This window comes from Xenopus laevis, chromosome 4L, assembly GCF_017654675.1.
Source record: "Xenopus laevis strain J_2021 chromosome 4L, Xenopus_laevis_v10.1, whole genome shotgun sequence".
Lineage (NCBI taxonomy): Eukaryota > Metazoa > Chordata > Amphibia > Anura > Pipidae > Xenopus > Xenopus laevis.
This window is the reverse complement of record NC_054377.1, coordinates 1,129,201-1,145,099: the sequence shown is the minus strand read 5'-3', so window position 1 is coordinate 1,145,099 and position 15,899 is coordinate 1,129,201. Positions and strand designations below refer to the sequence as shown.

General features: G+C 42.4%; 1 protein-coding gene across 4 annotated transcripts in view; it reads left to right on the top strand.

The window, feature by feature from the left end:
• The window catches only part of pik3c2a.L (phosphatidylinositol-4-phosphate 3-kinase catalytic subunit type 2 alpha L homeolog), a 41,404-nt gene extending 26,027 nt beyond the window's left edge, over positions 1-15,377 (top strand). For all 4 annotated transcript variants that reach the window (XM_018257228.2, XM_018257229.2, XM_018257227.2 and 1 more), the window contains 26 exons: positions 548-611; positions 1,299-1,445; positions 2,090-2,132; positions 2,212-2,422; positions 2,941-3,063; positions 3,942-4,109; positions 5,374-5,488; positions 5,572-5,714; positions 6,335-6,523; positions 7,149-7,245; positions 7,355-7,449; positions 7,534-7,714; positions 7,940-8,044; positions 8,206-8,298; positions 8,599-8,728; positions 8,940-9,076; positions 9,483-9,652; positions 10,106-10,262; positions 10,619-10,728; positions 10,819-11,023; positions 11,751-11,875; positions 12,026-12,143; positions 12,502-12,583; positions 12,850-12,959; positions 13,275-13,400; positions 13,495-15,377. In XM_018257228.2, the coding sequence (XP_018112717.1) occupies positions 548-611; positions 1,299-1,445; positions 2,090-2,132; positions 2,212-2,422; positions 2,941-3,063; positions 3,942-4,109; positions 5,374-5,488; positions 5,572-5,714; positions 6,335-6,523; positions 7,149-7,245; positions 7,355-7,449; positions 7,534-7,714; positions 7,940-8,044; positions 8,206-8,298; positions 8,599-8,728; positions 8,940-9,076; positions 9,483-9,652; positions 10,106-10,262; positions 10,619-10,728; positions 10,819-11,023; positions 11,751-11,875; positions 12,026-12,143; positions 12,502-12,583; positions 12,850-12,959; positions 13,275-13,400; positions 13,495-13,677 (3,427 nt within the window). In that variant the 3' untranslated portion in view covers positions 13,678-15,377. The remainder of the gene's footprint in view (positions 1-547; positions 612-1,298; positions 1,446-2,089; positions 2,133-2,211; positions 2,423-2,940; positions 3,064-3,941; positions 4,110-5,373; positions 5,489-5,571; positions 5,715-6,334; positions 6,524-7,148; positions 7,246-7,354; positions 7,450-7,533; positions 7,715-7,939; positions 8,045-8,205; positions 8,299-8,598; positions 8,729-8,939; positions 9,077-9,482; positions 9,653-10,105; positions 10,263-10,618; positions 10,729-10,818; positions 11,024-11,750; positions 11,876-12,025; positions 12,144-12,501; positions 12,584-12,849; positions 12,960-13,274; positions 13,401-13,494) is intronic.
• The last annotated feature ends 522 nt before the right edge of the window (positions 15,378-15,899 follow it).

The window sequence follows — 15,899 nt, the reverse complement described above, 5'->3', positions numbered from 1 at the left end:
AAAGGTCTCCAAACCCTTAACCACACTTTTTACTCCTTAGTTTACTTTAACATGTGATTGTAGCATAAAGCATGCTGGGAGATGTAGTCCTGCACCACTAGGTTCATTTTTTAAAGAAACCTCTCTCAATATAACCTTTTGTCTTATCTCTTGGGTCAGGGGCAGCCTATTAAAATGCACAATAGTCCTCCAAGAGAATTTCTACAAAGTAGTAATAATACATCTGCAGCCCCGCTGAGAAATAGTTTTTTTTGACTGCTGGGGTAGAAGCAGGAAAGCTAAAAAGTTGCCAAGAATGATCCATTCTACAACATACTAAAACGTACTGCTGATTGGTTGCTCTGTGATAGAAACACTGTATTTAAAGCTCCCAGTAACAGAACAGCTGTAATTCTCATTTCTATTTCCTCTGTCACCCACACCACTGCCTGGTTGCTAGGGTAATTTGGACCCTAGCAACATTCTTAGAATTTTCTTAAAAATTAAGTTAAAGTTCCCACTGCAGATGCAACATTAAATGATCATCTAATCGTTTGTGTTGTTACAGGCAAAGCATCGAGGAGCTGCTGGACACGTATCACGAGCAAGTCAGCGTTTGCCTTAAGCACGAGGTACCACATCTCTCTGTCTCTCTCTGTCTCTGTCTCTGTCTCTGTCTCTCTCTCGCCTTCACCTCTTTTTTTTTTTTTTTCTTATCTTATACTAGTGCATGTAAATATAATGGTTTTTGTCCTGTGTTCCTTGAAAGTGACCAGTGTGAAGATTAAAAATCCTTTATAGACCAGTCCTAATATAAAAAACATTCAGACTGTTCTATGTCATTACAGGAGAACAAAACTCTATAAATAAATATGGCTTAAACTGTTATAGTGAACTTATTGCACGAGGCTAAAGTTTGAGCTTGTCAATAGCAGCAATGATCCAGGACTTCATACTTGTCACAGGGGGTCACCATCTTGGAAAGTGTCTGTGACACTCACATGCTCAGTGGGCTCTGATTGGCTGTTGAGAAGCTAAGCTTAGGGCTCGTCACTAATTATCCAGCAGAAAATGAGCTTCCCTGGCTGTAATATAAACTGATGCTACAGGTTTGCTGATTATTCAATTCTGATGCTAATTGCACTGGTTTCTGTTCTGCCATGTAGTAATTATGTGTATTAATTACTAATCAGCCTTATATTGTGACATTTCTATTCTATGTGCACTTCATATTGTTAGTGGGTCCCTAAGCTTTTGTTAAACTTTAGTTCTTTAACTGAGCAGCGGGCAGCCTGAGTAATGACTGCATTTTGTTCCAGAGCAATCCATACCGTGCAGTGGAGCAGCTGATGAAAGTGGTGCGGAACATCTGCAAGATGGTGGGCAGCGTAGAAACTCCGGCCATTACGGAGTCGGTGAAGAAGCTGCGCAGGGCTGTCAATCTTCCACGCAGCCGGAGCATAGAGGTAACTGCACTTGTGCTTGTAGGGAACACAGCTCATCGTCCTATCATAATGTCAGGATAGAAAGAGCAGGGATTACTATAGTGACCAGCCCTGTGTCAGGGGTCTCTCCTTCATTCCTGTTCCCTCTAATTCCTTGTCAGGCAATGGAATATCCTTCTAGTCTGATTCTTTTAATCCGTACCAACTCATTTGGGGTCCTTGGCACAGGAACTTCTTAATCTACTGCTCAGTAGGCATTTTCTTAGTGACCCTGACTCTCCACAGACCACAATGGGGAGCACTATGATTCCTCCCAGACCCACAGCTATTGCCTGAAAACACGTGCACATTTGTGGATGGCCGAGAGATCTTCTTCTTTCATGGCGTGCACTGAATAATCAAATTGTAGAGTCGTCATGTAGAAACGTAAATGCCAGTTTAGTTCCTGTGTGGGATAGATGGGCTATAAAGAGTCTCAGTGCAGTATTCCATCTTAACTTTATTATACTGAAAGGAATGCTGTAAGTCATGAATAAATGCTGTATATCTGTAACAGTGATTATCACAGAGTTGGAGTGGGTGGTCTGAGCTTCTATTGGTCATTGTTTCTCTTAAAAAAAACAATAATTTACTATGTGAGACTGAATTGAATTTCTTGTTTTTAGACTTCACCTACAAATTTGTCTTCTGACCAACGAGCCCCAGATAGTAAGTACAACAAAAAAATGTTATGATAAAATTCTTTGTCCCACAGTCCTTTGCAAGCATTTCCTTGTTTCATTTGCAGGCACTGGGCAGTGTGATAGCCCTTTACAGGAAACCTTAGCCCTGCTGACTACGGACCTCCATAACCTGCTCCAGCTTCACTTCAGCTCTGGAAACAGTGCAGTCACTTGCCCTCCAGGTGGCCGGCCCCTTAAGGAAGCGCGATCCTCCACTGATCACCTCCAATTCACCATATTTGCTGCCCATGGAATTCCCACTGGCTGGGTGTCCTGGTGAGAGCCTGTCTGTTTTGGGTGTGTGTCTCTGTCCTAAGCAAGCACTGATGTGAGTACTGGCAGTCTCAATCCTGCCAGTCTCTTTTAGCCTTCTCTCTTTACTACCTCTCCGTTTGTGCCAGAGTTTTTTTACAGCTTGTGCCTGCTGTTGTTACTACCTCTCAGTTTGTGCCTGGTATCATTACTCTCTCTCGGGTTCTGCCTGGTATCAATACTCTCTATCTGTGCCTGATGTCATTATTACCGCTGAGTTTATGACTAGAATCATTATTGCCCATCGCTTGGAATTATTATGCTTAGTCTATAGGTTAAATATTTATGGGTGATTTATGGGTACAGAGAAAGTTAATGTGGCATGGACACAAGTAGAAAGTTGGGGAAGTATTTGAATAAATCCAGCTGCTTCCTGCATGGAAACTATTTTCTTCTTTATTATACTAAGTGCTTTTGCTGGATTCTTAAACATTTGTTGGCCTTCATTTTTTAACTATATTTGTTTCGTGTTTCTCTTCCAGCTTTGAAAAGTACTACCTGGTCTGTTCACTAATCCACAACGGAAAAGACAAATTTAAGCCAGTTCAGTCAAAAAAAGTGGGAACATACAAAAGCTTCTTTTACCTCGTGAAGTGGGATGAATTGTAAGTACCGGCGGCGGTTTCCCATGTACCTGCTGGTGTGATGAAAGGGATTGTGTTTGCTGCCAGCTGATTCTTGTTTGTGCCTGGTTACACATTGGTGCATGGCCTATTGAAACAGGAAACTCTATTATTAGTGTAGCCAAGATCATTAGCATGAGGCAGCACACACAAACGGTAGAGCTCTTGTTTTATTAGCTGACATAGAACCTCAACATCAGCTCTCACAGGTTTTCAGTAACTTCTCCAAGCTTCACCCATTTTAAAGGATTTTATTTAATGGGGGAACTATTGCAAAAATGAAAATTTAATATAAGCTTCTAAGAAACTTTCTAAATATAATCAAATATTCTGAATTATTTCTGAAATAATCAAGTTTATCTTCACTATTCCTCTCTCCGCATCTGTTTCTCTTCATTCTCTCTTCATGCAGCAGTTGGGTGTCAGATATCCATTGACAGATCCAATATATCTTATAGGGGGGCTCCTTTCCTAGCAGATGTATTAGAGCTCACTCAAATAACTGATTCCAGTACAAACAAAATCTAACAAAATACCTGCCTTTTGCACAAATCCTGCATGTAGAGAGACATGATGTCTGGTGAGTTTAATAGAGTGACCTCTAATACATCTTCTAGGCAAAAGGAGCCCCCCTATAAGATATATTGGATCTAACCGTCAATGAATATCTGACACCCAACTGCTGCATGAAGAGAGAATGAAGAGAAACAGATGCTGAGAGAGAAATAGTGACGATAAACTTGATTACTTAAGAAAAAGTACTGAATTTTTAATTGATTGTATTTAGAAAGTTTCTTTTTGTACAACCTTAACAAGCAATGGAGACAGGTGTGCTGAATAACCATTTGTTTTTTCCCCAGGATAATATTCCCCATCCAGATTTCACAGCTGCCTTTAGAGTCCATTCTCCAGCTCACGCTTTATGGGATATTAAATCCTAACAGCGGGGGGTCTCCGGATGCCAACAAGCAGAGAAAGGGGCCGGAGATGCTGGGTCGGGTCTCCTTACCTCTCTTCACTTTCAGACGGTGAGTGTTAGTCATGTGCCTGCACTGGAATGTATCACAGTTCCAATAGTGGTTTGCATTCCAGCAGAGCTAATATTATCTTACACAAGCAGTGCGGGTGCAGGGCAGTGTTATGATTTGTAAACGTTGCTGCCTTGTGTGGGTGTAAATCAGTTTAGAGAACTAACATTGGCATGTGAGTACATTTATCTCTGGAGTCCCAAGTGTATGAGCTGATGGAAAAGCAAAGCACTCCTTCAGATGAAATGGATCATGAACCCAGGATTTCCTTCCACCTTGTCCAGAACTCAAGATATAAATGTCACAGTACTGACCCGAGCACTTGACTTCCATTTGCACTGCACACAGCATGTAGGGAAGTAACGGGCCGGAATTCTAAGTGTCTCCAGGCATGTAGTGATACATTAACAAGCAATCTCCAGTGCTGATCCAGTGTAAGGAGCCTCCACTCAGACGCACTGTCATTTGTTGTGGGTGAGGAAAGGCAAGAATAATGTGCTGCTTTTTACCAGTCACAGACCCTTCCATTGTCTCTGTATATCTGCATTCCCTCGTAGGCTATTAGTTATATGCCTAGAAGCAAGTATAGGGGATCAGTATAAGGGAGTGGATTAAATGGGGACAGATGGCGTATTTTGTCACCTAGTTGTAAATATAGTTTATTCAATCTATTAATCAGTAAAACTTGTCCCTTTAAACATTTGTCACCCCCTGTAGGTTCGTGTCAGTGCTTGGTGGCTCAGCCTGAGCAAAAATAAGAGACAAATAACCCTACGAACCTTTGTTGCTACTATATTATATAAACCTACGCCAAAGGGAAATGAGTTGCTGGGTCTGGTGCTTTCCAGCTCATTATTCTCAACCAGTTTCCCTGCTTGTTTTGCCTTTCCAAATGCCAGATGCTCAGTGCACCCCCTGCTGGATTGCTCATGCACTGCTGCCGATGGATATTCTACCGGCTGTCCGATTAATCGTTTATAAATTAGTATAAAACCCAGAAGGATAAATACTACAGAAAGGTATAAAATATTGCTGGAGTGCACAGTGTCAGGTGGTGGACCAGTAAAGCTGTCCCTTACCATCTGAAACTGAGGGTCGTGGCTTTTTAGGTTCCTCTCTCAGGATAAAAGCAAGTTTGTGCTTCCCCTTCTTTGTACTCATGAAGGCTTGCTGTAGGGATTTCATGTGAATGTGTATATAAATAAACATCAGTTATGTGTTTGGACAATCTGACCCTTGTGATGCTTTTCTGTTTGGCTTGCAGAATGCTGATAGGCGGAACCAAGCTTTTACACCTCTGGACTTCATTCCATACAGGCCCCGTCCCTGCCACCACCACCACTAGAAAGGCCAATCTGATGCAGAGAATTGTTTTACAGGTACTTCTTGTGGCCACTGCATCTTTATTCTGTGATGTTTATGGCAATAACTCAGTTGTTGTGTTAACTTTTCTTTTATTAAGGTTGACTTTCCCTCACCCGCCTTCGACATTGTGTACATCCCACCACATCCGACCAAGAGCTGTGCTTGGCAGAGTATCGAGTCGCTGGATAAAGAAAACAAAAGCAGGCTCCTATCTCTTCTCGCCAAGGAGTCGGCATTTGGGTTTGTAACTTCAAAAAATACCATTTTTATTGGGTTCAGCGGATGGCACAGTAACTGAGAAATCTCATTCTCACAATATCAATAATGGAAGAATAAACGCTACTGTTTCTACTTCTTCTCTCTGGAAAATCCCAGAAGTCTTGTCTTGCTTAATGGCAGGGATCCTGCCTAAATTTCAACCAGCAATTGGAATTGAGCCATTCTGATATTAGCCAATTGATCCTCTCCTTGTGCCCTGATTCTGGGTGTAATTTCTGCTTTAAAATAGAACAGGGCTGGTCTCATTGCTGGGTGCTAAACAATTGGATCCCAGTAGGAGCCTGTGCAGTCTGATGGGATTCAGCCAGATATAAATGAGGCAGCCCATTACAAGATCCCCATATTGGGGCCAATATGCTGCCAACTTGGCTTGAATGGATCAAGTCAGCAGCTGATATTGGCCCATATATGACCAGCCACCTTAAGCTGATTAGACATTTACTATACTGCACTGCAGAAATAAAATTAGGCAAAATCTTCTGTTCTCTTTATAAAAGCAACATCTCCCTAATGCTGTACCTTCCCATTAGAACGACTGTTTTGCTAAGTCTCTGCTTTTTGCTTATGATTATTTATTTCAGGTTATCAAAGGAGGAGAAAGCATTTTTATGGGAAAAACGTTACTATTGCCTCGAGCACGGAAACAGCCTTCCGAAGATCTTGGCTAGTGCCCCAAATTGGGATGTAGCCTATTTAAGTGACATCTACGCTCTAATCCACGAATGGCTACCTATGACTGCTGTCAGTGCCCTGGAGCTACTGGACTCAAGGTGAGATACAGATTGGGAGCCTTAAAGGAACTGTAACATAAATTTTTTTTCAAAAAAAAAATTAGTTTGTATACAATGGGAAAAAAAAACACCAAGACAAATTTAACTTTAAAATAGCAAAGCAAAAAACAGGGCGGCCATCCATTCTGCGGCGCTCGATTTTCCCCTCCCTTGCTTCCCTCTTCCTCGCTCCTCCAGCTCATGCCGCTCTCAGACGTGGCCACACTGACACTGCGGATCCGGGACTGAGCCAACAGTTCTCCTCCTGGGCCAGGCTGATCCTGTCCCTGCCCAGCTCCTTCACCACCAACTCCTTTAGAAAGAGTCTCCGAACTAATCCCACCCGGGCCTGCTGCTGCCCCTCACCCTGGGTCTTGAGCCAGTAGATAACGAGCGAGACCGCTGCCCCTGAGCACCGGCGCTGTGCCCTCCTAACCCAGTCTCCCCTCCTGAAAAAAAACGAAGTCGTTATTTCTGGTGATCTATCTGAAAACAACTACCGTAGTTGTTTGAAGGTGAACCATCCCTTTCATGGGAATTCATTTTATCTGATTTTAAAATAAAAGCTGCCTTGTTGTGTACATATGTTGGTTACCAGGATACCATAGGATTCATTGTATTTTAGGTTCTCTGACCAGGAAGTTCGCTCGATGGCAGTAAAATGGGTGGAAGAGGGTTTGAGCGATGACGAGTTGGTGGATTTCCTCCCGCAGTTTGTACAGGTGAGAGCTATGTTCCAACTTTGTGTTGCTGGATTATCTCTGAGTCCTTTAATTCCCATTTACACGAGCAACATAATATTATACTTGTGCCCCTTTTTCTGTATTTCAGGCCTTAAAATATGAACTTTATTTGGATAATTCCTTAGTGAGATTCCTGTTAACTCGAGCTCTGGGGAACATTCGTATCACCCATTTCTTGTACTGGTAAGCTGATACACCTTTCTTTGTTATTGTAATGGTTTTATGTCACAATACCTGATACTAATTGACTAATTGACTCTTTTCCAGGCTATTGAAAGACTCGCTGAATGATCCCTATTTCGGCACTAGATACGAGCGCATCCTCGGAGCCCTCCTGTCGGTGTGCGGGAAGGGTCTGAGAGAGGAGCTTGAGAAGCAGACCCGACTCACGCAGCTTCTTGGCGTTGTAGCGGAAAAAGTACGGCAAGCCAATGGCTCAGCCAGACAGGTAAGATCTTCTCTTTTGTATTTGTGTCCTGCTCTTATTTAGTTTATCTGGTTTAAATTTAGTGATCGAGGAAATGCAAACTGAAGATATAACAGCAGTGAGTGTTCCCCTTAAACAATAAGTACACTGCATGTCATTGCTATACTCTGTACCATTCCCAAGTGATTGCTCAATTTACTGTAGGGATTTTGGCCCAGTCACCTGACCCCTGAATTGTGTTTCCAGGTTGTTCTTCAGGAAGGAATGGAGCGAGTCCAACTCCTGTTCAGAAAAACCAAGTGTCGCCTGCCTCTGAGCCCCAGCCTGGTAGCCAAAGAACTGAACATTAAGGTAGGCTAATGCTGAAAATGGGTCCTTTGATATATTACTTTTGAGACCTTTTTTCGCTAATGGACAGTTCAGCCCAGTTGTAAGAAATGTAGGATGCAAGGAAGCAATAGGATTTGCATTTTGTGCTTTTCCCGTGTAACCCTGTTATTCATTCTCTGCAGGCTTGCTCCTTCTTCAACTCTAATGCCGTTCCTCTTAAAGTGGCTATGGTCAATGTGGATCCTTTAGGGGAAGAGATTAACTCCATGTTCAAGGTAAATAAAAGCCCTCTACGTCCTCCATGGATGCAGGGGAATTTACAATGTAGGCACACAGTTACAAAGCCCCAGAACTGTGAGGTTTTAAGGGGGACATAAGTCCTTTAACCCCCACTGGTACTGGAATTGGCTCCTTGAGCATGCAGGTTATTGGCCCTGCAGCCATAGTCAGCGAAGACAATGGCTGCAGGGCCTAGCTAATTACTGAGCAGTGAGGGCACAGCTTTCCATAGCATAGGGGGGCTGCTTTTCCCACAGGCTAAACATTTTTATCATGATTTTCACTTTTTCCCTCAGGTGGGAGAAGATCTGCGACAAGACATGTTGGCTCTGCAGATGATTAAGATTATGGACAAACTCTGGCTACAGGAAGGCCTGGACTTGCGAATGGTCCTGTTTAAATGCTTGTCCACTGGCAGAGACAGAGGTAGGGCTTATGGACACGTTCCCTTATTTCATCCAACATTTACAGTCCCTTTGCTTTGGTCTCTTATGTGGTCCTGTCCGTGTGCCACACCGTGTAACCTTATTGTGAGATCGTTTTGCCGTTGTCTGATCATATGTTACATGATTTTACCCTATTTCAGGTTTTATAGTTTTGCACCAACTGGTACTGATTTTTCTTTCTGATTCCCAAGGTATGGTGGAGCTGGTTCTCTCCTCTGATACCCTGAGAAAGATCCAGGTGGAGTATGGGGTGACTGGCTCCTTCAAGGATAAGCCTCTGGCGGAATGGCTCAGGAAGTACAACCCGTCTGAAGAAGACTATGCAAAGGTAAGTTGCACAGTATGCTGTTGTGTCAGGCACTGATTGGGTAAACCCTTTGCCTTGTTCATGATTGGTAGTTTCCTCCTGGTTCTGTGGCTTTGTTGGTTATGCTTGTTCTTCAGAATGCCTATTGATGGACAGTAAGACCATCTGTTAAGTTAAGTTAATGTTCTGCTGTAAGTGTGCTGGGAGTTGTAATTGGGCACTCTGAAATAAGCAGATAAGGAAAGCAAAAAGACTAAGAGAAATAGAAATAGGCCTAAATGGGAGTAAATGAGTGTAATTTATTTTAGAAATGTATGGGGGCATTATGTACAGGACAATAAGAGTTTATTTTAAGGCACGCTTCCCCTTTAATATATCTTGGAAATGCAAGGAGAAGATCTGACAGAATTGTTTTCTGCTTTCAAAGGCCTCAGAAAACTTCATATACTCCTGCGCCGGATGCTGCGTGGCTACATACGTGCTTGGAATCTGTGACCGACATAATGACAACATAATGCTGAGGACCACGGGCCACATGTTTCATATTGACTTTGGCAAGTTTCTAGGACACGCTCAGATGTTTGGCAGCTTTAAAAGGTAACTATAATCAAATTAAAGAAATCAGATAATGGTTTTAATTGGCCTGTTTTGCTGTGAATCGGTCAGACAGAATTGTGCTTAGTACAGGGAATACCTATGCTGCCATAGTTTTATGGGATCTCTCTGTACAGACTATGAGCAAACTTAGGGACTGTTCCCGCTGAATTGTGCTTAGTACAGGGAATACCTATGTGCCATAGTTTTATGGGATCTCTCTGTACAGACTATGAGCAAACTTAGGGGACTGTTCCTGCTGAATTGTGCTTAGTACAGGGGAATACCTATGCTGCCATAGTTTTATGGGATCTCTCTGTACAGACTATGAGCAAACTTAGGGGACTGTTCCTGCTGAATTGTGCTTAGTACAGGGGAATACCTACGCTTTCATAATTTTATAGTATCTCTCTACTGGTCTGTCCTAAAATCAATTTGCCTTCTTTTCCTTACCAGAGACCGTGCCCCATTCGTGCTGACTTCAGACATGGCCTATGTTATTAACGGGGGAGAGAAACCCACCCGTCGCTTCCAGCTGTTTGTGGATCTCTGCTGCCAAGCCTACAACCTTCTCCGGAAACACACCAGCCTTTTCCTAAACCTTTTGTCTCTGGTAAATATAATTTCTAGCCTGGCTCTCTATGTAGGCAACGTGTCACAGAATTGACTAATTGTTTAAGCACTGAACAGAAAAACAATGATTTATCACTTTCGTCTCCTTCCCTTTGGCTACAGAGTCATTAAGCTCCGGTGTCACCTACAAAATATCAATGGGGGTTTATTCAATTAATTGTTGGTGTATGTGGTACATATTAGCAGGAGGGAATATATAAATATTGGTGGGTGTCAACTGTGCCCCCTTCTCAAATAATGTACCTAATAATGTATACAAGCAGGTTGTATAGTGATTGATATTGTTTGCTTTTCCTTACTTGATCTAAACACTGGAAACCTTTTTATTCCCTAAAGATGCTGCCCTCTGGCTTGCCGGAACTCACTGGGGTTCAGGATCTGAAATACGTTCATGACGCCCTCCAGCCACAAGCAACAGACACAGAAGCCACCATCTTCTTCACCAGGTACAAAGCCAATCACTGAGCTCATTCATGTCCTCCAATCAAAGGCTGCAATTATTGACCGCTCTAACTGTGGATTTTATTTGTGTTTAGATTAATCGAGTCGAGTCTGGGGAGCGTTGCCACCAAGTTCAACTTCTTTATTCACAACCTGGCTCAGCGCTTTGCTGGGCTGCCTTCCAACGATGAGGCCATTCTGTCCTTCTCTCCAAAAACATACACCCTCAAACAAGATGGCCGCATCAAGGAAGCCACAATCTTTACGTATCACAAGCGATACAACCCCGATAAGTACTATGTACGTCTCGGCTTCCCATCCCTTCTACTGTTGTCTCCTCTTAGTGCAAAGAGCCACGTGGAAAGGCTGAAGCCACTAGAGGTCGCCACTACCTTAAATTTTAGGAAATGGGGATTTTAACACATTTAAAGGGATACTTTCACACATCAGTTAATAATGTTGATCCAGCAGAAGAGCAAACAGATTTCTCAAAAACATTTTTTATATTTAATTTCGAAATCTGACATGGGGCTAGACATTTTGTCAGTTTCCCAGCTGGCCCTAGTCATGTGATATGTGCTCTGATAAACTGCAGTCACTCTTTACTGCTGTACTGCAAGTTGGAGTGATATCACCCCTTCACTTTTGCCCCTCCCCCCCAGCAGCCTAACAGAACAATTTGAAGGTAACCAGATAGCAGCTCCCTAACACAAGATAACAGCTGCCTGGTAGATCTAAGAACAGCACTCAATAGTAAAATCCAGGTCCCACTGAGACACATTCAGTTACATTGAGTAGGAGAAACAACAGGCTGCCAGAAAGCAGTTCCATCCTAAAGTGCTGGCTCTTTCTGAAAGCACATGACCAGGCAAAATGACTTGAGATGCACCTACACACCTAAAAATCATGATGTAATCCCTTTAACATCTGCCATTTGGGTAGAAGCTTGAAAACTCTTCTAGATGAGGTTTTTATCTCAGAAAGCTTTTTTTTTTTTATGTATTTTAGTAACCGTTTCTTTGTGCAGATCTACGTGGTGCGGGTGGTGAGAGAGGGGCAGGATAACTCGGCGTTCATTTTCCGCACATTTGACGAGTTTCAGGAATTGCACAACAAACTCAGCATCCTCTTCCCTCTGTGGAAACTTCCAGGGTAAGCTCCTGCTCATGCCGTTTCCTTTTAGCGAAGCCAAGGGATATTGTGTGTCCGGCTGGGTATACTGTTGTAGCTGCAGCACTGTTTACCAATTTGCAATATAAGGTGAATCAGAGTGGAAATTCTGCCGACTCTTGTTCGTTCCAGATTCCCAAGCAAAGTGGTTCTCGGCAGGACCCACATAAAGGAGGTGGCAGCCAAAAGGAAAGTGGAGTTGAACAGCTACATTCAGAGCCTAATGGGAAGCTCCCCAGAAGTAGCAGAGGTAATGCCAAGAGCCAGGAGTTCGGCTTCAGAAATCCAATGCTGAATTTCAGGATTGCTAATTTTGTTATAAGCCACATTTAAACAATAGCAGGTCATACCCTACCTCTACCAGTGTCACATCTAACCAAGGCCTCCATGGATTTTTAGCTGACTGCTTTATAAATCACTGGTGTAGCCTACTGATATGTACTAAGGGTAAGTAGGAACAGTTACAAGATATAGTAGGGCAACTAACTTGCAGACCATCCATTGGAGCAGGTCAGATCATCTTCCACCGGCTTCCAGGGTACATCTTGATTCCAGCATAGAACAATACTACTCTTCTGTATCACTAACCTTACACTTTAATCCCACAGTGTGACCTGGTTTATACATTCTTCCACCCGCTGTTGCGAGACGATAAATCAGAGGGATGTGATGCAATCGTCACACCACTTGGTAGGGTTGAATCTCCATTTAATCTTTCCTGTTTTAAAGTCTCATTGCTTCATGCTTAGAACACATTTCCAAATTGTGCAGCACTTGAACATTACCATCAGGCTTCCAGGTGTAGAGCGTTGTAGTTTACTACCCTAAATATAATTTTAAATAATATATAAATAATTATAATTTTTGATATATTGGGTATTCTGCCAATTCCACTCTTCTCAAGTCTGTAGAATCCCCTGTGCCCCCCACTGATGTCTGCATTTGGTTTGTTTCAGATGAACCTCCTCTTAGCCCAACGTTGGGAAGGATCGAAGGAGAAATAAAGCTTTCAATCTCCTACAGGAACGGCACCTTGTTCATCATGGTGATGCACATAAAGAATTTGGTAATAGACTTTTTATTTTTTTTTTGTTTAACTCAATGGCCTGTAAAGTAACCCAGAAGTTGTGTGTGTTTCCCTTTACTCTTATTGACGTGACATTAACTTTCTAAAATGCAGGACAATTCAGTACTTTAGTCACATGACTTTAAAGGGAACATGACCGTATTCAGTTAGGTTTGTTATTTGCACAAACTGAAAGGGGATTTATTATTCCTGATGGTTCTGATTCAGTTCAGCAAATCTTGCTTTGTCCCTCATAACCGCATTGATAGCCATTAGAAATGATCCAGTATTCTGGTAACATTGTTTTTCTTGCAGGTCACCGAGGACAACGCTGACCCAAATCCGTATGTTAAAACATACCTTCTCCCCGACCCTCACAAGACATCAAAACGCAAAACCAAAGTCTCCAGGAAAACTTGCAACCCGACGTTTAATGAAATGGTATGTACCGTTGGCCAGTACCATAAGCTGTACATCCCCCCCCCCCTCTCCTTTATCAGAGAAATGAAACGAGGGTCCCTGTTTCTCTTTGCAGCTGGTGTATTCTGGGTACAACAAGGAAACGCTGAGGCAGAGGGAGCTGCAGCTGAGCGTCCTGAGCGCGGAGTCTTTACGGGAGAACTTTTTCCTCGGGGGAGTAACTTTGCCTTTGAAGGATTTCAACCTGAACCAGGAGACTGTTAAATGGTACAAACTTACCGAAGTGCCGTACTTATGAGATTTTTCCAACCCTGTGAAACCGAGAACCTTTGGACCAACACCAGTGAAATCGACCAATGTTCTTCTTGCATCGCACGCTCTAGATGTTATCCCTATTAGAAGGCTATTTTTTTTTTTTATCGTCCGGGAGAATTTCTTATAGAATTACACAGACACATGGAGGGGAGCGTTCCTTTCTAGAGACTTCCTACATCTCCTGTTGATGACAGGAACCACTGGATGAGGATATTATTCCATTATCTTCTATTAACCACGTCATTGAGCAAGCCAGGCCCCCCCCCACGTAGTGTCCCCCTAATCTGCTGCACAATGGTAACCACTATCCCGTCTGCTGATCCACAACTGGAAGCCACCACATTTCTACCTAGAAAACTGCTATGTGACTTAGCATGGTGCTGCCCTATACATCCACCCTGTGCCCCGGACCATCCCAGCAACAGCCAAGGCAAAGCTAACCCCCCACTGGTGCTACTCTCCTTGCACTTTCCAAAAGCACAATTGTGTCATGCCCCATTCCCTGCACCTCGTACCTTCTGTGCACAAGTCCTGAGCACCTGCCATGGTTTTTGGCACCCCCTCTATTTGTTTAGAATCTCCGTGCTAGATCCCTTAGCAATAATACCTGGTTTTCATCTGCGGAAAGAAGCACCTCCAAGCCTTACAGTGCCTGCCTTGTATCTGCCCCACATACAGGGGTCCCTTTTTTTTTTTTTTTTTTTTTTTGTAATAATCAAAAGAACCTTCCTTTGTATTTAAAACTAGGGGCTGCTGAGACTTTCCTCCCTGTATGAAGGTAAGCGAGATTTGGCTGTGTGTTTAGATTCCTCACCGTACGTCCCACTTGTTACTCCATGGGCAATTGTTTGTAGACGTTTGTTGTTCACTCACTCCGTACCTTTAATAAAGAAGCTATTTTATTAACCGGGTCAGCTCTAAACCCGTAGAAGAGACTCTTGACGCCTTCGCTAATTTTTCCTTAAACCAAAGTTTTAGAACAAACCCAAAGTATTTTCCTTCTATAGAGACAAAGCGAATTCTATTTTATTGCCAATAGTACAGTATATTTAGCCCAGTAGATACTGGCGGCTTCTTTTCTCCTTGGCCGGCACTTTTTACATTGTGACTAGGGATGCACCGAATCCAGGATTTGCTTCAGGATTTGGACGAATCCTTATGCCTGGCCAAACCATATCTGAATCCTAATTTGCATATGCAAATTGGGATCAGGAAGGGAAATCACAACTTTTTGTCGCAAAACAAGGAAGTAAAATAATGTTATTTCCACTTTTTCTTGTCCCTAATTTGCATATGCAAATTAGGATTCAGTATTTGGCTGAATGTTTCATGAATGATTTGGTGCATCCCTAATTGTGACTACTATTTTTGACACGACCATCCCGATCTATAACATGCGGTAAAACTGACATTTAGGGTTTTAACATGTAAATCACCTCTGTGTATAAATTGTTTCATGTATTTATTCTTTGTTTAGTAAATCGCAAGTTTGGCTGCCAAAATGTTTTTTTTTTTTTTTTTAACCTTGAATTGTACATTTATATATATTTTTTAATAGAATGGTCTCCACTACAATACTGATCTATAAGAAAAATGTATCTACTATCAGAAAATGCTATTTGCTGGCCAAACCCATTGCTTTCACTCACCTTCTACTTAAATAAATGTCGCTAGTTGTGTGCATGTGATTGGTCAGTCTCTAACCACCCAGCAGTTAGGATTTTTTTTTTTTTGTCATTTATTTTCCCTTTTGGTTGTTAAAAATTCTCCTGCTTGTGTGTTCCAAGCTTTTGTCTAGGGATGCAGCGAATTCAGGATTTGGTTCGAGATTCGGCCAGGATTCTGTCCTTTGCAGCAGGATTTGGATTTGGCTGAACCAAAACCGAATCCTAATTTGCATATGAAAATTAGTGTCGGGAAGTGAAATCACTTGATTTTTCGTCACAAAACAAGGAAAAAAAATTCCACTTTTCCTTTCCCGTACCTAATCTGCATATGCAAATTCACATTCTGTTTGGTATTCGGCCAAATTTTTCACAAAGGATCAGAGATTTGGCCGAATCCCAAATAGTGGATTTGGTGCATCCCTAGTTGTGTCCCTTTCCCATGCATGGCAGTTATATTGTCGATTTTCTGTGCAGCCTGTGCTCTCGTCTGTGTGTATTGAATTTGTTTTACTGTTGCTTAAAATAGCTTCACCTTAAA